Here is a 23,663-nt window from a genome sequence, read left to right as displayed (position 1 = left end):
ACCTCCATGGGCACTGATGGCATATGGTATTCATCCATATATTCAGGCAAAACACTCCCATAAAAAAAATAAAGGCTGGAGAGGTAGTTATTGGTTACCAGCACACACTGCACCTTTAGAGAACTTGAATTCAGTTTCCAGCACATACACAAGGCAGCTCACAGCTACATGGGGCTCCAGTTCCAAGGGATCCAGTTCTGCCTTCTGGCCTTCACCAGTGCATGCACACACACACACACACACTCACACACACACACGCACACACACACACATACGTAAATAAAAATATATCTTTCAAGAATAATAAATCTTTAAAACTAAAAAAATTAAACATTTTGAGCTTTTTGAAAACGTAAGAAATTTAAATGATTCTTGAAGTGGGGATGGTTGGAGACAGAATCCTCATTGGGGTACTTACTGCTGTTGCAGAAGACCTAGGTTTTTAGCACCACATGGCAGCTCACAACTGCCCATAACTCCAACTCCAGAGGATCCCATACTTTCTGGTCTCTTTGGACCCCTACGCTCATGTCCACATACACAATTTAAAATAAATCTTAAAAAAACCAAAAACATAAGAAATAAGCCAGGCACATCAGTATACACTTATAGTTCAAACCACACAGGAGGCTGAGGCAGGAGGACTATTTGAGTTCATGGGGTTGAGACTACTTGGACATCATGTTGAGACCCAACTCACCAAAACTAAAATACAAAGAAAATACAAGAAATGCCAGAGAAACATAACTAACAATCCCAGTTCTTTGGGATTTGGCAAGATTGGTGGAGGTGTGGAGGACTCAGCCACTAGAAGGAATTAGAAACAGGGTAAGAACTAATAAAACTTTAAATTGGAATTTGATACTAGGATGATCTCTTGACTCTCTAGCTCCAACTAATGATCCTTGTATCATTTCCTCAGTTCCGGTCCCACACCTCTAACTAGACCTTCCCATTTTTAAGCTCAAGCTCCTAGGGCATCCATCAAGCTTCTCAGCCAATTCTCACATGTTCAGGAAGGTGCTAGGTGTATTATTTTTCTGTGTATTTCACTGCTAAGCCCGTGTCTCCCTTTGCCATCCATTTTCATTAGCAATTACTGCTTCCTATTGCTTGAGTACCCCTCACTTACCCCTTGCTTATTCCTCTCTACCCTGTCACATTCCCCCACCCCCATGAGCCCATCTGTGGGCACTGTACCTCTTATTTCAGAAGTATACTGTGACCGAAGCAGACGGTTTGTTTTCATTCTACCTCTGCCGTGCACGGCAGCTCAGTTCAGGCTTTGGATGCAGCTAGTAGTGATTGCGCATCTCCATGCCATCATACGTGATGTCCTCGCTGTATTGCCTCTTTCTCTCCTCTGTGCTTGTCTGAGGCTCATCATCTTTAGACATAATTGTCCCGCTGCTGCTGATCCTTGACAGCTTTACAGTATTTTGGATTTGGGGTATGGCCTCAAGATTCCCGGCAAGTTGTAAGCTCCCCTGCTGCAGGAGAGTCGTTTTATAGACACTGTCCTCTTTTTCTCCAACAGCGTGAAGCAGCATCTATTAAATGCTGGGTATAGTCGTGCACTAGAAGCAGAGGCATAGTATCTTAGATTAGTGTTGTTGTGAGCAGAGCGTATGAATCATTAAAGTGATTTGTTCTTTCCTGTTATTTAGTAAGTACATTCTCTCTTGGCCTTGCCAAATTTGAATCTGAAGACTTCCTCTCACCCTGGTTCCATCTAAGCAGCACGAGTACCCTTTAATGCTAATTCTGCTTTCTTGTTTCTGTATGCCTGCAGACTCTTCCTGTGTTCTTTATCGGTTGGACTGTTGACATTTGTCACTTTGCCTAGGGAGCCATAGGTTTTGGGAGCCTCAGCTTTCTTGATTGCTTGTGTATTTTTCTGGGGACTTGCAGAGGCTCTCTAGTGTAGTGCTTTAGTGATTATCACATTCAACTAGCCACTCATCACATGGGGGAGACTCTATTCCATTGTCTGCTGTCGCTCTCCTTATGGCAGTGTTCTCACACTGTTGAGCTTCAAGGGATGATCTAATTGTAGCTGGCTCTATGGACTTGCCCTTCCTTAGGGTGCTCTTTGAGCCAGGAAGGCGGTGCAAGCTGTTTTCTGCCTGTGGGTACCTTCATCACTGTTCTCTGATGCTGGAACTGAACAATACCAGGGCCTGTGGTATTGTTGTAAAGTATGTCTGGATACAGAAAACGCTGTTTAATGGAGGAATGTTATTGAGACTAAAACAATCAAGGCTTACCACGGATTGTGAAGCCATTCCTTCCAAGACTCAGTGTTAGCCTCACTCAGGACTCTTCCTGTCTCAGCTCTCCTCAGACCCCATCGTGCTCCACATGGGTTTTACCCTGTAGCCATGCCACCTCTGCTTATGCTGGTCACTGCCTGGGGTACAGCTAGGAATTTTCTCATTCATTCAGCAGATGCTTATTGAACATCTGCTGTGTCAGATTTCCAGCTAGACCCAGCTACACAGGTCGGGAGCAGTCTTAGGTATCCTTTACAGAACTCTGCCTTGGTGGGTGAGACATGTCTTTCCCACATAGGAGCCTAGTGTGATCACAGAACGATTCTGGGGAGCTTCCAATGGAGTCCTGCTTATTCTTGATGAATTCGGGTGATGCTTCCTGCTTCACTGCCCAGGGCTTTCTTCTGTTCTCTCTAACATTGCCTCAGAGCAGCTGGCTTTCTCTGTCCCTCTCCCCACTAGACTGAGGGTTGATTCCTTCAGGCATTGGGACAGGTCTGCTTTTGGATTCATCTTTGGGTATCCCCTAGTGCCTGCTACAGTATTTTATTTATTTTTAAATTTATTTAAATATTTGTCTTATTCTGTACAGATAAAGCTAGTATTATATGATAAAATATAAAATTTTAACTGAAAAATTAGAGTTGAAATCATTAATGGAGTGGAAATGGATAAAACCAGATCTGAAATCAGTTGCCTTATATAAAACCTAAGATAGTAAAAGATTCTGTTGTCTGCTGGAAGAAATCTGTATCTTTTGACTCTTGGTTTCCTAGTTATTGTCTAGTACAAAGAAGTAAACCGCTATATCTGTGCTTTATAGAATGGGCATAAAATGTAATAAAAAGAAAGTTGGGGGGGCTGGAGTGATGGCTCAGTGGTTAAGAGCACTGACTGCTCTTCTAAAGGTCCTGAGTTCAAATCCCAGCAACCACATGGTGGCTCACAACCATCGCTAATGAGATCTGATGCCCTCTTCTGGGGTGTCTGAAGATAGCTACAGTGTACTTACATATAATAAATAAAATATAAAAAAAAAAAAGAAAGAAAGTTGGGTGGTGGTGGTACATGCCTTTAATCCCAACACTCGGAAGGCAAAGGCATCTCTGAGTTCCAGGACAGCCAGAGATACACAGAACAACCCTAATAACAACAACAACAACAACAACAACAACAACAATAATAATAATAATAATAGAAAGTTTATAATACTTTCCAAGGGCAGAGCCACCCTGTGGTGTTATATTAGCCTGGTAACTTTGCTGAGGCTGTTTCCCAGAAGTTTCTCAGTGTCGTTAGTTTGGCAACATCTACAAAAAGTCACCTCCTGAGTGGGTATGGCAGCCCATGACTGGAATCCTGACACAGGGCAAAGTGGAGGCAGGCACATCAGGAACTTAAGACCCAGCCTTAGGTACAAAAAGTGAATTCAAGCTACATGAAACCCAGTCTCAAAACACAAACAAACCAAAAAGCCACATCTGTCAGATATTTGAGCTTTCCTTATGGCGATCTATAAACTCATAAATCCATGGGGGCGTCTTTAGGAAATAGAAATCTGATATCTTCATTATCCTGACACTCCTGCCCCAGTTTCTTACTCTGATCAGTCAAGAACATTTTGCCTTGTTACCCCAGTTTTTCTGAAGCTTGTATAATAAAACAACGCCCTTTTCTCATATACAGTTAAATCAAACTCTTCACTGTGACTTACAAATGCCAATCTTCGGCATTCCCAGTATGCCTCTACCCACTTTCAGTCACTTTACTGCAACCATGGCTTTAATTGCCCCATCTATTTGGATTGGTAAGCCTGGTTCCAGTTTTAAGTCAAGGAGTCTAGTTAGACAAATTTATATTCAGAACTTAATGTTAGGCAAGTAAATAAATTAGATGACATCAAGCTTTGATCAAAGCTCTCAGCCTGCCAATTTATTCAAGCCAAAACCAGAGTGCTACAGAATTCTTTCTCAGAACTGGTCAGGAATTGAGGTAATACCAACTGGGGGCCCACGCCCTTAATTTCACCAGCATGTAGGAAGCAGAAGCAAGCAGATCTCTTAAAAAGAAGAAAGAGAAGGAGGAGAAGAAAGAGGAGGAGGAGGAGGAGGAGGAGGAGGAGAAGAAGAAGAAGAAGAAGAAGAAGAAGAAGAAGAAGAAGAAGAAGAAGAAGAAGAAGAAGAAGAAGAAGAAGAAGAAGAAGGAGGAAAGATATGATGTAGGTGTACTGGCATTTTGATTTAGGAACTAAGGTGTCACAGGCATGCTCTGGGCGGGACCATGCTGTTGTGTAGATACACTGGTCTCACTACTAATAAGTGGATGTTTCCTGGTGATGGGCTTCAGACTTCACCAGGCTTTGCTCTTCTTGGGATCCCACCATCTGCTCTACTAAAAGTACAGTTTATAACAAACTTTTATTCTTTCCTGTTTTTTCCACATAAGCAGGCTTTAATGAAAGTTGTGCATGATATGCTTCTTCCCCTGCATCTTCTTAAGCATCCTTGTATTTGCCCTTCTTTCTTATTGGGCAAAACTGGGCTTTTCCTTCTAGGATTTTCTTTCTGTCTTTGTCACTTTAGCCTGGTGATCCCCACCATGCTGGGGTGGATGCCACGTGGACAGTTATGCCATTAGCCTTTCCAAGCCATGCCTTCTCAGTGTAGATGACACATTGCTTTCTGTACACCTGGACCACCTTGCTAATCTGCTGACCTTTGTGGTGTCCTCGGACAACACGAACGTCATCATCCTATCAAATGGGCACTATACTTGTGTTTCAGCCTTTGGAAAGGGGAAGACATCATGTTCAGAGCGGGTGCACTGAATTGCCACGTAATTGCTTCAGTCAGAACTCACAGAGGAATTGAGCTTTATTCTGGGCGGCTGCTCTAACGATGGCTGCAAAGGCAAGAGCTATTGTTTCCTATTAGCAAGCCTCAGAATTAACCTCTGCTCTTTCCCAGTGCAGGTTGCTGCACAGTGCCTTGCCCTGTCCTATCTTTGGAAGGTGAATGGGCTACTGCAGAAAACCTAGGTTTGCAAAGCCCTCTCTTCCTCAGGTGTGCTCAGATTATCAAATCTCTTCGAAATCATGGGATTCTGTATCAGATTCCCAAGTATTTAAACCTCTTTGGACACTCACTCAGTAATGTGGCACATACCCCAGCACTGGAGAGGTTGAAGCAAGATTTTGAGTTCAAGGCCAGCCTTAGGCTCCACAGTGACTGTAAGTCTCTAAAATCCAAAAACCATTTTTAGAAACCCTCTTTGGGGTTGAAAATACAACTTTAGTGTGTAGCTGTACCTTAAATGCACAAACGTGACATGCACAGTTAGGGCCACTGCCTGGCCTGCTCACTTTGCAGGGCTTTCCAGCATCCTGAGCTCTCACTCTCTTCACTGAGTAGTGGCTTCCTGGCTTTCTGTGTGTGTCAGATGGAGCTCGTCTTTGTTCAGATCAGCGAGCCTGTGAAAACAGAACTCAGTGTCACATGCAGGAGAGCAGTGAGCCTGGAGAGGCAGTGTCACTAGTTCTGCCTCCAGAGAACTCAAAACTCACCCTGGTGCTGAGACAGTACAGGCGGGGGAAACCGGGCGCGTGTGTGATAGGGAGAGCTGTGTCTGTTCTCACAGCTTCGGGTGCGTGAGGCAGTGCCCCAAAGGTGTCATGGCAGACTTGAAGTCTGATTCCAGCGAAATGTCTGGGCAAGTAACGCAGTCTCCGAGGTGATCTTTGCCAATAACATAAGAGAAAAGCTTATTAAGTGAGTTCCTTCAAGCATTTAAGGAAGTCAGCACTCACTAAATACTATTTCCCTTGGTTTTTACATCCATGGACCAACCTGATAGCCTGGGCATGTGATGGATGCAAACAATCGGGAGGCAGCCGCACAGGGGATGATTATTATGGGAAGGTGATAAGAGCTATATCTGAACACCATGGCTAAGCTGTGACAAGAAAGCAGGGAGGTGTGAATGTCAGGGTGGGGGTGAGAAGCAAGGAGACTGAAGGGAAAAGCCAGGGCCAGAAATGCTCTGTCACTGTCCTGTGTGCCACACTCCAGAACCTCAGCAACACAGCCTCAGAAAGCTTCCTTCCCTGAGCCTGGGGATGATGGCTCAGCTTAGTAAAGTGCTTGCCAGGCAAGTGTGAGAACCTGAGTTCAGACTACCAGCACCAAAGAAAAGGCCAGGGATGTGGGCAAGCACCTAAAGTCCCAGTGCTGGGGACAGGAGGATCCCTAGGCTTGCTGGCCAGCCAGTCTTGAATCAGTAAGCTCCAGTTTCAGCAAGAGACCCTGCCTCAAAAAATAAGGTATGGGCTGGGGAGATGACCCAGTGGATAGAAGCACTTGCTGCAACAAGGCTGAGCTAAATTCAGATTCTTAGAACCCACATGGAAAACTGTATGTACTGACACATACATGCAATCAGTGTCCCTGTGGTGAGATGGGAGAGATGGATGAGAATAACCCAGAATCTGTGGGCCTGCTAAACTGGACTACACGATAGACTGCAGAAACAAGGACACCCCTCCCTCAAACAAAGCAGAAGGTAAGAACTGATCCGTGAAAGTTGTCCTCTGGCCTCCAAGTGTGGGCACACACACACACACACACACCCCGAGTACAATTGAGGAAAATGCCTAATGTGCTAACCTCTGACATCCACAGAATGCAAAGATCCCCTTCTGAGATGGTATAGCAGTAAGGACAGCAAACCTGTAATCCGGTACTTTGGAACCTGAGACAGGAGGATAGCTGTAAATTCAACTCAATCTGGTCAGTGTAGCAAGTTCCAGGACAGAAGAGCTACATAGCTCATGTCTCAAACAAAATAAAAAGATTATGCTAGGAGCCTCATATGTTGCAGTAAAAGGTCCAAGACTTAATACCCTATTCCATCAGTCACTCCTTGACCTAACTTCCAGTGAGTAAAGTGAACTCTTGGGAGCAGGAAGCTGTCGTCCTCTCCTGTCCCTCTCACAATGCTGGGTCAGAGCACATATCTGATCCCTGATCATTCAGGGATGCCACTAATGACTAAAGATATTTTCTAAGACAAGTAAGGACAGCTCTGGAAGACAGAGTTCTGCTCCTCGGCAAGTAGTTGTACTGCTAGGCAGTGGTGCACACCTTCAATCTCTTCAATCAAGCACTCAGGAGGCAGAGGCAGGCATCTCTGAATTCCAGGTCAGCCTGGTCCACATAGTGAGTTCCAGGACAGCCAGGGCTACACAGATACCATTCCTCAAAAAGAAAGAAACCACAAATAGTTGTACTAAAAAATGTAAAACTATTGAAGGTATAGGCAGTATGGTTATTTCCATTTTACAGTAGAGAAGTCATCTGGCCCAGCAGTCTTTCCACTGATCTGACCTACAGTATGATAAGCCAGGCCCTTTAAAGGGTGACACAACTAGGAGACAGCTCTTCGATCCCTTCCCCATCATTCTGTCTCCATTCTGGGCACAGAACTTTCCCAGGTTACCTAGTGTATGTCATTTGTGAGAGCAAAGTAATGCAAGCAAGGCTCAGATAGTTTGAGACAGGAGGTGACAGGATTCTTTCCTTGGAGTTCCTCTGCGGGATGATGCCAAACACACATGCTGCCAAGAGCAGGGCTTCTTGTTCTATTCTAGCTTTAAGGAGAAGCTTTGAGGGCTGAAGTAACAACATGATGGCAGAAAGCTGGGTTGGTGGCCTTAGGAACCACCTTTGCTGGAAAAGATGCCACAAGCCAGGTTGCACGCGACTGTGGTGGGTTTCTGCTAGAAACCTCCGAGACGCGAGGCTGTGTGGGCGGGGCCTGTGGGGCGGGGCTCGGGGGTGGAGCGAGCTGGGCTTCTCAGGCAGGCTCCGCTCCAGACTAGTTTAAAAGGCTGGAAGGCGGGTTTCAGGAACTTGTATCCTGAGAGTGCCAGAGACGAGCCTGTTTGGCACAGCCATGACCCGGCAGGCAGGGAGCTCTTGGCTCCTCCGTGGTCTCCTACTCTTCGCATTGATCGCTTCCGGCGTCGCCCCCTTCAACTGGGATCTCCCGGAGCCCCGGAGCCGAGCAAGCAAGATTCGAGTGCACCCTCGGGGCAACCTCTGGGCGACCGGTAAGTGTTAGGGACACCCCCCCCCCAAAACACACACACACACACACACACACACACACAAGCGTGCCTTATTCTCCTTAGTCCTCCGTTTCCTTTTCAACCCTCTGGAGGCTCTTTGTAGCGGAACTCCTGCAGACCCCGGGGGCTCATCAAGTTTAACAGATGGGAATCTTGAGACCCTAGCACTCACAGACTTGGCTAAGAGAACCCACTCAGCAAGTTTAAGACAGAGCTGGGCCAGCATCTTAGATCTGGTGGCCAGTCGGGCCCCCTTCCCTTAGGCAGATTGCCAGGTCTTCTCACCTCCTGTCTTCTCTGCACATCCATCTAGCGGCACCTTCTTCACTGCCTTCCCTGGCAGGTAATCTCCCTGGTCCTCCAGTGGGTCAGGAAAAGCTGAGGATGTCAGCTTTGCCTCCACCCAGAGATCTGTGGCTTCTTGCTGAGGAGAATGTTTGTTGCCTTCCCTCTGTGAGAGCTGAAAGGTAGAATAGACCAGAACTTGCTTATGGTAACAGGGTCCTCATCCCTAGCTTCCATGTACCTTGGCACCTCCTTTTTTAGGTCACTTCATGGGCAAAAAGAGTCTGGAACCCCTGAGCCCGTCACTGGTGGGGACAGCACCCCCTAACACCCAGGGGGACCAGAGACTACAGCTGAGTCATGATCTACTCAGGATCCTCCTGCTAAAGAAAGCTCTAGGCATGAACCTCAGTGGCCCAGCTCCCCCACTCCAGGTAAGTCTCTTCTTCCCCAGTACCAGCACAGAGGGATTACCACCCAGCATGGGTTCAGGGTAGGACTGCCTAGCCAGGTGGTAATGCAAATTGATTCCAGAAAGCCAGGGTCCTAGGGCTCAAAGGGGGAAATATCCCAAAGACTGGAAAATGACGCAGCCCATCCCCAGTCTGAAGTCACAGACTAGGAGTATTCTAGCCCTCAAATAGAGTGTTCTCCAGGCCACACACCTTGTCCACCCCAGCCGTCATCCAGTGTATTAGCCAAGCCCACCTTTGCCATACCACTCTGTGCTTGTGTCCCAAGCTGTGATCCCCAAGGCCTAGAGGTGGAAGGGAAGTTACCAGTGGTGACAACTCAGAACCAGCCTGCCTTTCAACCTCCCATCCATCTCCCGATGCCAGTGCTCCTGACAGTGACAGCTCTGCAGGGCTGTCCTGTTCATTTGGGATGCTTAGCACACCCCTGGTCTCTACTCACCAGAAGCCAATAGCACATTCCCTCCTTGCCAAGTTGTAATAACCAAAATCCCCTGCAGACCAAGAACAATGCACTCGCCTGCAGACCCAGATACCTCAGAGGTTGAGGCAGGAGGATGGTTTGAGATCACGAGTTTGGGGAAAACAAAAACCAAAAGCCTTCAGACATGAGCGTTGATGTCTCCCAGGTAGAAGTGGGTTTGAATCACTGCTGGTTGTAAAGCATTGACCTGTGGTGCTCAAGGCCTTGGGTTCTGCTGGGTTGGGTGGCAGCTCCTACATCTTGGCTCCTGCTATTGTCCCCACCACTGTTCTGGTACTTGTTGCTGTGTGCAGAAGGCAGTGTGAAGGGTACAATGCATGCTGGGGCCACACCTAGCTAAGTAGCTAGGTGACTTTAGAAATGTGTTCTTCATCAAATAGAAACAACAGGCCCACCTCCCAGTAAATGAGATCATTTGTGTCACATGCAGTCCAATGCTGGGCACACAGAAAGCTCTTGGGAAGCCGGAGCTCCTACCACATGTCTGCAAGCCTTTGGCAGGACTTTGCCGATGACGCCCTTCCCATCCCTACTGTGCTTAGCACAGTGTGCACATGCTCAAAGAAGATACATTCCTTAGAAGCAGGTCTACCTCCAGTCACAGCAAACGTCTCTGGAATCTAATCTCTGATGCAAAAGTGAGACGCTTAGGCTAGCAGAGTCCAGAGAGAGAGAGAGAGAGAGAGAGAGAGAGAGAGAGAGAGAGAGAGAGAGAGAGAGACCTCTAGGGACATTATTTTGAAGGCCTGAAATACCAAGACCAACCAGAGAATCTCAGGGGAAGCAATACTGCTGTGGCCAGTGGCAGAGGGAGTCAGAGTGGAGTCTGGAGCAGAGCTTGGGGGGGTAGGGCATGTCACTGACATTTGTCTAATGCTTGATTTCGTTGGTGTCCTTTAGTTGTCATGACTACCCTGTGAAGTTGGGGCTATATTCTGGGAAAAGCAATCCCCCTGACTCCTCAGGTCTTTCAGGGAGGGAGAAAAGGTTGGCTCAGCTGGGAGCCTGCCACTGCCCTCCTGTGTACACTCAGCATATCCCTGGCTTGTGGACTCCAGGGTCAAGTCTTCCCTTTTTTGCCTTCAGTACAGGAAGCTGCTGGAGCCACTACTGCAGAAGTGAAGCCAATAATGGAACAAACAGGACGCTGGGCTTAGAATGTGTCCATCCAGGGAAGCTGATGAATGGAACCCTAGCCGTGGCCTGTCTGGATGTAAATCCTAAGCTCAAATGTGTTACTCTGTTACTGTGATTTCTGGTTGGGTCACCAGGAATGTTGACGATGTAGACACCAAGTCTTTCCTGCTGTATTTCTTGCTTGCCTGGTAAAGTTGTGAATAAAAATACTGCTCTTTACACAGAATGTCTGGGCCTCTCCTTCCACCCACATCTGAGGAAAGAGGGAAGGGCTGTGAAGGGTGGCATGTTCAGAGAGATGGGGTGGTCTTGGAAAAGCCCCATCACCCCTCACCATGGCACCAGACAGCCAATGAGTGATTGCCATCTTTCAGCAATCACGTACTGTGTTGGCTGCACAGACCCATTGCCAACCATGAGTTCTGCTACCTAACGTTTCTTCCCCTGCAATGGGGGCTACCTACACCACGCTACACTCACCCCATCTTTGATCCCCATGGCAAACTTTAGTGCAGTACCTGGTGCATACAGGAGAGAACCACGCTGGAATCCAGCCCTGCTGTGTTCTTATTCTCTGGATGTAGGGTCCTCCATACATGTTGCCAAAGTTATCGAATAAAAATTAAATTGGAATGTCAGATACTTTATTGATAGTGTCTTTTGTAACACAGACTGGCCTCGAACTCCTTATGCAGCAGATGATGACCTAAAATTTCTGATCCTGCCTCTATTCCTGGTGCCCTGGAATCACAGTCGTGCGCCACCACGTTGGGTGTTTTGTTTTATTTTGTTGTTTTTTTTAACGTGGTACTGGAAAGTTAACTCCGAGCATGCTAGGCAAGCACTCTAGCAGCTGAGCTACATCCCCAGCCCAACAAAATTCCTTTCATTAAAAAAAAAAAAAAATCCTAAAGTATCCTGCACAGACATATTCACGCAAACATTTAAATTAACTCTTCACCTGAAGTTCCAATTAAGTCTGTATTGTACCTGACTTTGGGACACTGACAGCCCTTTGGCTGCACATACTTGATCCTAAATATACACGGGGTATATTTGATGTCTCCGATCCTGCTTGTAGCTGACATCGATGAATCTGGTTTGTTGCGTTGCTTTCACCCAGACTGGGCACACGGAACCGAAGAAACAGCAACAGGACTCCGCGCCGCGCTGAGCGCTAACGCCCCAGCTAGCGGAAGACCACGCCCTCTCCTCACGAGAAGGCGCGCCTGCGCAGGAAGTCGGGCTGGCGGAAGTGGAGTGACGGACGGAAGCCACAGTTGCTATGGAGCTCGCAGAGGACTGGCTCGTGGAGTCTTTGCGCTTGTAAATTGGGCCTTGGGCGGGTCTGATGGGCAATGGGAGAGGGCGCGGGGCCGTTGTGGGTTCGGGGGCAGTGCCCAGGCATGGACGGACGGAGGTCCTGGTCCCCGGCCTCTAGCACTGGGACTCTCGGTACTTTGTAAACATAATGTGACCAGATACGCGCTTGTGATGACTGATATAGCACACATGGCCGGTTACCTAATGCCGGCCTCTAGGTTAACTTGAACACAGATTTCTCCTACTGATTGTTCATGTCAACTTGGGGAAATCAACTTTGTGGGAGTTCTACAGGTGAGGAACCAAGGCTCTATTCCTAATGGCCAGCCTGGTCCTATTCACCAGGGAGTAAAATGCAGAAAAAAAGATTCAGCCCCATGTCTACCTAACTCCAGAGCCTGGTTCCACCACCCCTTCAGTGATCTCACAGATCTTGGTTAGATGTGCACTGCATGATATTGTATCCCTATCCTGCAGGTACCATGACTTCCATGCGTTTGACCTCTCAGGAGCCACTCGAGTCCTTGAGTGGATTGGTGAAAAAGGTAATATACCTTACCTGTCTCTAAAAGAGATGAGTTTCTGCCTCTCGGGTTGAGTTTTAAAGTTTGAGCCTTTAGAGAGACTCATTCAACTTCCATCCCCTGAAACAAGGCTGCTCAGGGTATGGGGATGGTATTTATCCTTTGGAGGAATTTATAAATCCATCCATGACCCACACTATTTCTAACACTTTGTCATTGTTACTGTTTCAGGAGTCTTTGTTGCTGGTTATGAAAGTTTGAAGAGAAATGAAATCCTTCATTTGATACTACCTCTCAGACTCTCTGTAAAGGAAAACCAGGTAACTTAAATAGAGAAGCTGATTATATGTGTCAGTATATTATGTATCTGAAGTGCCTGTTACATCCACAAGGTACTATGCCTGACAAGTACCTGGATCGGCCCTTAAAGTCTGCAGAAGGAGCCAAGCGGTGGTGCACGCCTTTAATACCAGCACTTGGGAGACAGAGGCAGGCGAATCTCTGTGAGTTTGAGGCCAGCCTGATGTACAGAGTGAGTTCCAGGACATCCAAGGTTACACAGAGAAACCCTGTCTCAAAAAAGAAAGACAGCTGGGCAGTGGTGGTGCAAACCTTTAATCCCAGCACTTGGGAGGCAGAGGCAAGTGAATCTCTGTGAGTTTGAGGCCAGCCTGGTCTACAGAGTGAGTTCCAGGACATCCAAGGTTACACAAGTTTTTTGTCTCAAAAAAGAAAGACAAACCCAAAGTCTAGAAAGAGGCCCCTGTGCATGAGGATGAATGCTGAGGACAGTCAGGAGGTCACAAGAGAGCTGCTACAGGCAAAGGGCAGTCTTACTTTATCAGAGATAGACGCAGAGGGCTGGAGAGACGGTTCGGGGGCTCAGAGCACTGGCTGCGCTTCCAGAGGATCTGCATTTGATTCCTCGCACCCACATTGCAGCTATTGCAGTTCATAACTTTCTATAACTTCTGTCCAGGGCGTCCAGCATATCCTCTTCTGGCCTTCATGGGCACCAACTGTGCACATGGTATATAGCCATGCATGCAGGCAAAGCATCCATATACATAAAATAAATTAAAAAAAAATAGATATAGAGCCTTGAGAAGTTGCCCGTGGTATACATGATACTCACAGAGCATCTCAATCACCACACAGAGAATAGATTAGGGAGCCATCAGAGTGAAGGGGTTGGTGGAAGCCATGTGGATGAGTAAGGTCACCTGGGATGAAGGTGTAGGAACAGAGGTGGCAAGGACAGAGCCTTAGGGAGCACATTTAATTGATGCAAAGAGAGGATAGTCTTTGAAGCAGGGGAGAGAATGTGTGAGTGGTAGCTATGTAAGTGTAGCTAGTGGCTGCTACTAGCCAGCCAGGGTTAGACAGTGAGGACTTGTCTCAAAAAAAAAAGAAAGGCCGGGCGGTGGTGGCGCACACCTTTAATCCAAGCACTTGGGAGGCAGAGGCAGATGGATTTCTGAGTTTGAGGACAGCCTGGTCTACAGAGTGAGTTCCAGGACAGCCAGGGCTATGCAGAGAAACCCTGTATCAAAAAACAAAACAAACAAGCACACACACACACACACACACACAAACAAACAAGAAAAAAGGAAGACGAAAGAAAGAGAGGAAGAGAGAAAGAAAACATGTGCTTAATAGAGTGAACACTTGTTATGTGATGGTTTTGTCTTTGATGCCTTCTCTTGAGCTCATCCGGAAAGCAGGTGCTGAGCAGGGCGTGGTGGTGCACACCTTTAATCCCAGAACTCTTTTTTTTTTTTTAAGATTTATTTATTTACTATATGTAAGTACACTGCAGGGCTGGTGGGATGGCTCAGCAGGTAAGAGCACCAACTGCTCTTCTGAAGGTTGTGAGTTCAAATCCCAGCAACCACATGGTTGCTCACAACCACCTGTAACAAGATCTGATGCCCTTTTCTGGTGTGTCTGAAGACAACTACAGTGTACTTACATATAATAATAAATAAATCTTTGGGCCTGAGCGAGTGGTGTCTACTGGAGAGAGTAAGGTTGATAAAAGTGAGCAGAGGTCCTAAAAAAAACAAGTCAATTCCCAACAACCAGATGAAGGTTCACAACTATCTACAGCTACAGTGTACTCATACATAAAATAAATAAATTAATAAATAAATAAATAAACTGTAGCTGTCTTCAGACACCCTAGAAGAGAGCGTCAGATCTCATTACGGGTGGTTGTGAGCCACCATGTGGTTGCTTGGATTTGAACTCAGGACCTTTGGAAAAGTAGACAGTGCTCTCAACTGCTGAGCCATCTCTTCAGCCCCAATCCCAGCAGTCTTGATTTTGAGGCTAGCATGGTCTACAGAGTGAGTTCCAGGACAGCCAGGACTACACAGAGACCCTGCCTAGGTAAGCCAAAAAGGAAAAGGAAAGCTGGTGTTGTCTGATTGCCCCACCCCTTTGATTTTAGGGCTTATACCCAGAGAGGGACTTCAGAGTGCGCCACGGAGGATTTTCAGACAGATCCGTCTTTGACCTAAAGCATGTGCCAAATACCAGGTATGGCCCAGACTTTCCATTCTTTAGGGGTGACAGGAAATGTTCTGCAGAGTCTGTCTTTATCAGCATGCCCACTTCTCAGTATACAAACATAGGTGGGTATATATGGGGCTGTGGCACACACAGATTTAGCATCTGAAGAAATTGTTACATTAGCAGACATTTTGATTAGTAGAACCTACAAGTCTATGGAGTTGCTCCAGGAACCAAATAAAGAGTGGAAAAGTACTCTGAAGCTTGTCCAAGAGCTGACAGACCCCTATGGAAGTTCAGGCTTTAGTAAGGTGTACTGGCTGGTTTTGTGTGCCAACTTGACACAGGCTGGAGTTATCACAGAGAAGGGAGCTTCAGTTAGGGAAGTGCCTCCATGAGATCCAGCTGTGGGGCATTTTCTCAATTAGTGATCAAGGGGGTAGGGCCCCTTGTGGGTGGTGCCATCTCTGGGCTGGAAGTCTTGGGTTCTATAAGAGAGCAGGTTGAGCAAGCCAGGGGCAAGCCAGTAAGGAACATCCTTCCATGGCCTCTGCATCAGCTCCTGCTTCCTGACCTGCTTGAGTTCCAGTCCTGACTTCCTTTGTAGAAGTAAGCTGAATAAACCCTTTCCTCCCCAATTTGCTTCTTGGTTGTGATGTTTGTTCAGGAGTAGCAACCCTGACTAAGACATCAGGGTTCTGTGTTCAGGCTTCCTACTTGGGTCCTTTCTAGGTGACCATTATGTCCGTGGCAGCCTGAGCTTAGTCTGTGGCTTTGAAAGCAGGGTGTCCCTAAAGCAGGGTGAGCCTGCTCATCTCTTGAATAAGGGCAACTGGTCACAGGGCTCCTGAGTGGGCTGGAGAGGAAAGGCTGCTGGGTGAGGGCAAGCTTCCCTGTCCGGACTTAAGATTTTCTGTCTCTCTGGAACAGGTTGCTGGTAACCAGTGGACTTCCAGGGTGTTACATACAAGTGTGGCAAGTTAGAGAGGACAACGGTAAGTGAGGTTCACTTGGTAGAAGGTGAGGTTTTAGGAAAGTGACTCACACACTCCTGAGGGGACCGGACAGTACAGTTTCTGTCTACTACATGCAACAAAGATGAGTTAGTATTCACAGTGTAGCAGACAGGCCTAATAGGGCTTCTTTGAATCTCCTCCAGGAGTTGAGTTTACCACCCCAGCTGCTCGTAGAGCACCTAGAGAGCCAGGACCTCTCTCCTGGACATGGGCAGAGGAAGGGCTGAGCTAGAGTCACTCAGGAGCACTCAGCCTTTGGAGGAGGAGGTCCCTCCCTTTTCAGTGTACTAGTTCTGGGGAAGGCAAGTTGCAAGTGGCAGTTTCTTACCCAGAGATCACACTGCCTCCCAAGGGGCACAGAGAAGCAGGAAGTATTGATCTGTCCCTTGTCAGAGTATTGATCCAAGTCCCCTTGTGGGGACTTGCAGTGGAACTGCAACCTTGTCAAACAGACACCAGAGCATACATCCCTCTAGCCGGATGCAGCCATTCATCCCATCCCTCCTGCAGTGAGAGACACCTCACAACAGGAAGTGGCCGGCTGCACACTGCCTCCCACAGAGCTTCCCTCCATCACAGTGGCTGTTGCTTCTCCCAGGCTTCACTGCTGCACAGGCATGCTGTGCAGGCTCACCCCTGACCACGTGCTCTCTCAACACTTGTCTGTGTGGGTGTTCTCAGTTCCCTGTGTTGCTAATCTGTACTTGTGGTTGGTTTTTGTTGTTGCTCCTGGGGTATTTTTGTTGTTGATGCTGTTTTTTCATGTTTCGAGGCAGGGTTTTTCTGTGTGGCCCTGGGTGTCCTGGAACTTGCTCATTTAGACCAGGCTAGCCTCAGAGATCTGCTTGCCTCTGCCTCCCTATTAAAGGCTGGGACTAAGGGTATTCCCCCAACCCCACCCCACCCTACCACTACCACCTGGCTTATTGCTGATGTTTTAATGGGGCATGCTTTACCTACCAAATGATTTTGGTACAGGTCAATGACTTTTAAAGATAATTTGTCAAGTGTTGCAGCCATCACTGTAAATCAATTTTAGAACATTTTTTATTATTCCCATAAAGATCTGTCAGGCCATTTACTATTAATCTCACTCCCACACCATGCCCCCGTTATTAATATATCTCCTCTATCGTAGGCTTGTCTATTCCAGTGGCCCCTCTCTTGTATGCTCTCGTATCTGGCCTCTGCCCCTTAGCAGATGCTTTAAGACTGCCTGTGGTATGGCACGTATCAGTGGTATGGCACGTATCAGTGGTTTGTTCCCTTCTATTGCTAACACTATACCCTTGTATGGGTATGGCACATTTTTTTCTGTCTCTTTCAGCCCTAATGTACAAATCTTGGCATGGACATATATTGCTGAGTTATGTGATAAATTTATGGGGTTTTGTTTTGTTTCTAAATAATTAAAAATTGAGGCTGAGCCAGGCAGTAGTGGCACATGACTTTAATCCCAGCACTTGGGAAGAAGAGGCAGGTGAATTTCTGAGTTTGGGGCCAGGCTAGTCTATTGAATGAGTTCCAGGACAGCCAGGGCTATACAGAGAAACCCTGTCTCAAAAAAAAAAAAAAAAAAAAAAAAAAAACGAAAAACAAAAAACAAAAAACAAAAACAAAAAAAGGCAGGGTAGTGGAGTTGAGGCTGGAGAGGTGGCTCTGTGATTTAGAGCTCTTCCTGATGTTGCAGAGGACCTCGGTGTGGTTCCCAGCACATTTGCTTGTTAGGTAGCTCACAGTCCTCTGTCCGTCAGCTCATGGACTGACCCCTCAGACCTCTGTGGACTTGTGCACAGAAACTCATGCAGAGGCACACGCGTGCGCGCGCACACACAGACAATTTTACAAAATGGTTTCATTTCTGTCCCCCAAGGATGTGTAGAAGTTACCATTTTTCCATGTGCTCACCAACATATATCACTGTCTCTGAATGCCTAGGGATTAAACCTCATGCCTGCTGGGCAAGCACTTGTCCCTAACCCTGGCTTTTTTGTTAGGGCCATTCTAACGGGTGTGGTGTTGTTTATCACTGTAGCTTTTCCCACCGGACATCTTTCATGTGGTTGTGAAGCCATGCACTTATTTGAGTTATGAAAAGTTCTTTGTATGTGCTGGATACGCATTCTTTATTAGATATATTTGCTGATAATGTATCCCAGTTTGGTGGATTTCTTCTCATTGGTGTGTGGTGGTGATGTCTTGCTTTTTATGTTTTGTTTTAGATTTTGAGACAGGGTCTCACTGTGTAATCAATTGGGGCTGTCCTGGAAGTCATTCATGTAGATCAAGCTGGTCTCCATCCCCCAAGTGTGTACCAAGTCTCCTGGCTCTTTGAGCATCTTAACATGCTGGTTTGCTATATTAGGTGGGGATTTTCTAAAGGATATACTTTTGTACAGACTGGAGAAAGAGGCTGGATTTGTTTTATGTATGTGCAATTATATGGTACTGGATGGAGAGGTCATCCAGGACCTCAGATAAGCCAGGCCAGTGCTCTGACATTGAACTGTAATTCCAGCCCTGATGATGCTAAATCTTTGAAATAGGTTTCCTCCCTTCCAGCAGCTGAAAAACTCTCTCCCAGCTCAGAACAGCGGGTCCTGGGAGCTTCTGGCTGCTTGGGAGCAGTGTAGGGAGTCAGGGAAGTAACAGCCCTTTGGTGCTCCCTAGAGACCAGCTAATAGCCCCAGGCTCAGCTGTTGTGTCTGCTGCAAGTGCTTCTCAGCTTGTGTGGAGAAGTGGGGATGAAATGCCATGGGAGCCCAGCCATCCCTGCTCCTGGTGCAGCACTGTCTGGAGGGAACAGCCACCCCTGTTGAGCCTTTTAGTGCCTCTCCCACCATCCACCCACTGTTCTCAAAGCACACAGAGCTTCATAAATACTCGTGAGTTCTCGTTTTGGAGAACGAAAATACAAAGCAAAAAACAAGATTTCTCTTTTCAGTAGTTTGTGCAGCAAATACTTGTTCCAAACTGTTCCGGCTGACATCGAGGGGAGTGTCAAATGAATCAGCACTCGGGAGACAGGCAGATGGACCTATGTGAGTTTGAGGCCAGCCTGGTCTACATAGTGAGACCTATCTCCAAAATCTTTTTAAAAAATAAAATAAAATAAAATGATACAGAACACAGAGACTACAGTTAGCTAACCAAGCAGCCTGACCTGGAGACACACAGTGAACCCCAGAAATGAGAACCAAACAAAAACTAAAATGCATTTCATTCCAGCACTAGGAGATGGACAGAGACAGGAGGATAAAGAGTTTGAGGCCAGTCTGTAGCATGACCCTGTCTCAAAAAGAAAAAGAAAAAAGAAAGAAAAGGTCCAGCAAGATGGCTCAGTAGGCAAAGGCATTTGCTGCCAGGCCTGGCCATCTGGCAATGTCACTTCAATCCCAGAACCCACACTGTGGGCGGGAAAACTGACTTCCTGCAAGTTGTTCTCTGACCTTCACACAGGCACTATGGTACACACACACAATAATAATAAGCAAAGTAAATGATCTTTAAAGATGAAAACTAAGGTAAAATTTTACTCTAGTTGAAAATACATCTTTGTTGCTTTTTTTTTTTTTTTTGGAAAGGCAGCCCTTCCTGGTTTCCTGTTTTCATCTGTGACATCTGCATGCAGCTGGGAGCTGCCAGGTCTGGCAGGCCGTGAGGCTGTGAGGTCATAGAGTATATTTTGGAAGAAGCAGGATTGGTTCATGAACTTGGTGCTTTGTCACATTTCACTGTAGATGTGACTGACATCAGCAGCATGTCCTTTCCTTCCTTTCCATCAGATGTGTCAGGACCACATGGTTTCAAGATGGCTGCAATGACGCATTGTCTCCCGTTTGCAAAAACAGTTCCTAAGAGAATTAATGAGGACATGAAAGGGGTTCTGGCAGTTTCAGATATGTGAACAAACCCAGAGTGCCTTTGTCTCAGCACTGGCTCACCAGCCCTTAGCTCCCTCTCTCCCTGACCTTCTAAATGTCAGGGCAGGTTTCTGACCAGCCACTCTCACATTCTGCACTTTGACCTCTTCCCCTCTGCTTCAGATGTCATTGAAGTTGTTAGTACCATTGATGTGCAGGACAAAGAGGAGAGACTCTGGCCTCGGGTGTCTGTCTTCTGCTCCATGGCACCTGGAATCCTCCATGGGACGCGGCTTAGCAGCCTGAGGACTGTGGATGTAGAATCCCAGAAGATCACATACAGCTCAGGTACTACCACAGTGTGCTCCTGCCGGCTCCTCCAGCCAGCTCTGCCCTTCAGCCACCACTTGGGATTTCTGTGCCAGATGCTGGGGATGCCTGGAGCATACAGTGCCAACCCTGGCCTCCAGCAGAGCAGACTGGCGAGATGAGGGAAGGGTGTGAACAGGAGACCTAGCACAGCCCTCCAGCCCTGTCAGCCGCCAGACCCACCTGACTCCAGCACTTTTTCTTCTTTGCCCTCTGTCTTGTAGGTACAACTGACAGTGAGTCCTTGAGCAGCCTTCAGGTCCTAGACACGGATACCTTTGCTTTCTGTGGCACCTCAGGTCGGCTGGGGCTTGTGGACACCCGCCAGAAGTGGGCACCATTGGAGACTGTCAGTCCCAGCTCTGGCTCTAGTGGAGAGAGATGGTGTGCAGAAGTTAGGAACAAGGGCCAAGGCCCTGGGCCCTGCATTGCCAGCCTTGGCTCAGATGGGCAGCTCTGTCTCCTTGACCCCCGAAATCTCTGTCGTCCTGTGAGCTCAGCCCAGTGCCCAGTGTTCAAACCCAGCCCTGACCCAGAGCTGCTGCGGGTGACCTGGGCTCCAGGCCTCGACAACTGCTTGGCTATTTCAGGTACTGTCGAGAAACTGTTACTCCACTGCTCTCTCCCAGAGATGGTAGGTGCTTGGGAAGGAACCTGTAGTCCCATAGTTAACCTGGCTACAGAAGTTTAAGGTTGCCTATTAGAATGCTAACTGGTCTTCGGATTCCTCAAGGCAGGCCCCACCAGTCCTGACCACTGAACTTGCAGTAACTGGCAGTGGCTCTTACAAGCCTCACAGAGGTTCAGGTGTGTTGAGAGACTTGTAGACAGTAGGTGTGGAACAGCCAGAGGCTGTAACAGACAGCATCTCAGTGAGCTGCTTGTTGTTTGTAGTTCTAGCTGTAGCCATAACAACAGGCTCCTGAAGCCTGGGGGTTCTCCTTGCGAGGGTGTGTTCAGTGGGGGCACCAGGAACCAGTGAGAAAGGTCCAGGATCCAGAGAGAATAGAAGAAACATAGTGCCAGAAGAACAGGAGGACAACAGGACAAGATGGACAAGAGGACAACACTGAAGAGAGACGAGGCTTCCTCTAGGAGCAGGGGTGGAGGGATTGGGAATTTGAGCAACTTGAAAGTTTCTGCTGCCTCCATTTCCTGTGGAGATCCTGTTATGAGGACAAAGATGTCACAGGCCAGAGTTGAGGGTGTAGCTCAGTGAAGCTTGGCATGCAAGCGAGGGGCTAAGTTTGATCCCCAGAACCTGTGTAGAAAAGCTGGACATTTACAGAGAAATCCTGTCTTGGAAACCTACATATATATATAGGGTGGGTGTATTGGGAAAAGCTGGCAGTGGTGGCATGTGCTTATAATCCCAGCACCAGGGAGACAGCAGGGAGACAGAGACAGGCAGATCTCTAGGGCTCATGGCTGGCTAGCCTCGCCAAATTGGTGAGTTCTGGGCAGAAAAGACTGACAAAAGACAAGGTACACCGTGCCTGGAAAATGGTACCTAAGGTTAACCTCACTGATTTCCACACAAACACAATGCAGACAACCACCTCGGGTCTGTATATACTGTCACGTACTATGTGGATGTGTGATGAGTATCCACAACTGCTCGTGGACACATCCCCACACTGGTGCGGGTGCAGCTTTCTCTGTGGGTGGCCTCTGTGTCTTGTAGTCACATCTCTCTTTGCACATTCTTCTCCAGGCTTTGATGGGACGGTACAAATCTATGATGTCACATCATGGGATGGAAAGAAAACCCAAGCGGAGCCTGTCTTCACTCACAAAGGCCACATCTTCCTGGATGGAAACGAGGTTGACTCTGCTCCTCTGGTCACCACCCACACCTGGCACCCTAGCAAACCTAGAACTTTGTTATCAGCAGCAAGTGATGCCTCTCTGCACGTGTGGGACTGGGTGGAGGACCTCCAGGCCTCCTGATGACAGCAGCGGCTTCCCTCGTGGGCCTCTAAAAAGAGGAGCTGCTTGAGAGGCTGATGCGGACTCTGAGTGACCACAGCTCTACCACAGCCATTGGCTTCAAGCAGGTTAGCCTGCCCTTCTCCTTTTCTCTTACCTGTAAAATGAAGGTGTAGTAACTGCCATCTAGTGCTGTGGGGAGCATCACAAAAAAATTACCAAGAATAGTTGGAAGGCGCATGGCATGACATGGCTGGAAGCGACCGTCGTCTCTAGGAGCCCTGCGTCTCCAGGTGTATAGCAGTAGGCTGTGCTCCTGCCCTCACAGCAGCATGGTGAGAATCAGGAGAGCCGGAGTGCGAATGTGGGTGTGAACTTTTTCACAGAAGGAATCAATGTCTCAGGGCCAATAAACATTGAGAAGAAGCAATTAGCAGTTTACTTACTTAGTTTTCATTCATGGGATTGAACCCAGGGACTACTGTACTGAGTTATGTCCCAACTGCTTTTAGTTTTTCCTGGTGTGTGTGTGTGTGTGTGTGTGTGTGTACATGCTTGGGTGTGCACACTCATGAGTATAGGCATCAAGAAGTGCTGAGAAGGTGGATTTATTCTCAAGCCTCTCTGCTTGGCTAAAGGATGCACACATGCGTGACCTCTGTGCATGCTGACTGGAGTAAGCTCTGCCTTCCTCTGTGGTGGATAACGGTCCCATCCTTATGACCTTATTTAACCTTAGTTCCTAGACTCCAGCTCCAAATTTAGTCTCTAGGGGTTGAGACTTCAGTATATGAATTTGCAAGGTGTGCACACTTCCATCCACAGCACTTAAAAAATCCTTAAGCCTAAAGCCTAGCAGTGTTCTAAAGTAAAGTGTATTCATCTTTATTTTACTTACTGTTTTTGAGATACAGACTCATCGTGTAAGGAATCAGATTGACTTTGAATGTGCAAGCCTCCATCCCAGCCTCCCGGGGCCACTCCCAGTAGGTGTAGACATAGATGTAGATTCTCTTCCCTCTGATATGGTGCTGAGAGCTCTGGCTCTTCGCCCCTCCTCCCTCCTTCCCGAGTAGGAGGATCCTGGCAGAGACACTCAGACCAGCAGGGGAAAGAATTAGTTGATTATGTGGCAGTGAAGTTGATGCAGGTCGGTTCTGGAGAGATGTGAGAATTGCAGCTTCACGACAGGATCACAGTTTGGGAAGCATTCTTTGTCATCCTTAGCCCCCCTGAAGCTCATCCCATGAACCCCTACACACTCTGCTCAGTGGTGACACGGTGATGGCTTGAAATTGGCCTTGGTAGGAGTATTTACCTCTCAGGAACTAGCAAATGTTACAAAGCAG

At 47.4% G+C, this 23,663-nt stretch overlaps 2 protein-coding genes and 1 long non-coding RNA gene across 5 annotated transcripts; 2 read left to right on the top strand and 1 right to left on the bottom strand.

Annotated features, from left to right (window-relative positions):
- Positions 1-349: 349 nt before the first annotated feature.
- LOC116102476 lies at positions 350-12,026 on the bottom strand. Of its 2 annotated transcripts, none has more exons than XR_004123193.1 (4): positions 11,295-12,026; positions 8,683-8,857; positions 5,581-5,742; positions 350-1,577 (listed from the first exon to the last, which is right to left on the bottom strand). It is a non-coding gene; the product is annotated as an uncharacterized LOC116102476 (long non-coding RNA). The 2 variants fall into 2 exon arrangements; XR_004123194.1 differs by having other exon boundaries at positions 11,738-12,026.
- Nmb (neuromedin B) lies at positions 7,682-11,002 on the top strand. Of its 2 annotated transcripts, none has more exons than XM_031387162.1 (3): positions 7,682-8,379; positions 8,944-9,116; positions 10,731-11,002. In XM_031387162.1, exons 1-3 carry the CDS (start codon positions 8,223-8,225, stop codon positions 10,794-10,796), a joined length of 396 nt encoding a protein of 131 aa, XP_031243022.1. In that variant the 5' UTR covers positions 7,682-8,222; the 3' UTR covers positions 10,797-11,002. The 2 variants fall into 2 exon arrangements, with proteins under 2 accessions (XP_031243022.1, XP_031243021.1); XM_031387161.1 differs by having other exon boundaries at positions 7,722-8,379; positions 10,726-11,002.
- On the top strand, positions 12,004-22,744 carry Wdr73 (WD repeat domain 73). The gene is made up of 8 exons (XM_031387158.1): positions 12,004-12,102; positions 12,577-12,644; positions 12,855-12,943; positions 15,076-15,164; positions 16,068-16,132; positions 20,200-20,364; positions 20,610-20,975; positions 22,100-22,744. The coding sequence occupies exons 1-8, from the start codon at positions 12,062-12,064 to the stop codon at positions 22,333-22,335; spliced, it is 1,119 nt and encodes a 372-aa protein (XP_031243018.1). The 5' UTR covers positions 12,004-12,061; the 3' UTR covers positions 22,336-22,744.
- Positions 22,745-23,663: the final 919 nt, after the last annotated feature.

This window comes from Mastomys coucha, unplaced genomic scaffold (assembly GCF_008632895.1).
Source record: "Mastomys coucha isolate ucsf_1 unplaced genomic scaffold, UCSF_Mcou_1 pScaffold21, whole genome shotgun sequence".
NCBI classification, from domain to species: Eukaryota; Metazoa; Chordata; class Mammalia; order Rodentia; family Muridae; genus Mastomys; species Mastomys coucha.
This window is presented reverse-complemented; position numbering and strand designations above follow the sequence as displayed.

What these genes read in the sequence shown, in the direction of transcription:
- Nmb (XM_031387162.1), top strand. Translation starts at nt 8,223, where the DNA reads ATGACCCGGCAGGCAGGGAGCTCTTGGCTCCTCCGTGGTCTCCTACTC. An exon ending in GGGCAACCTCTGGGCGACCG is followed by an intron (nt 8,380 to 8,943) that starts GTAAGTGTTAGG and finishes CTCCTTTTTTAG; the next exon opens with GTCACTTCATGGGCAAAAAG. An exon ending in GCCCAGCTCCCCCACTCCAG is followed by an intron (nt 9,117 to 10,730) that starts GTAAGTCTCTTC and finishes CCTTCAGTACAG; the next exon opens with GAAGCTGCTGGAGCCACTAC.
- Wdr73 (XM_031387158.1), top strand. Translation starts at nt 12,062, where the DNA reads ATGGAGCTCGCAGAGGACTGGCTCGTGGAGTCTTTGCGCTT. An exon ending in CTCGTGGAGTCTTTGCGCTT is followed by an intron (nt 12,103 to 12,576) that starts GTAAATTGGGCC and finishes CCTATCCTGCAG; the next exon opens with GTACCATGACTTCCATGCGT. An exon ending in CAACTGCTTGGCTATTTCAG is followed by an intron (nt 20,976 to 22,099) that starts GTACTGTCGAGA and finishes ATTCTTCTCCAG; the next exon opens with GCTTTGATGGGACGGTACAA.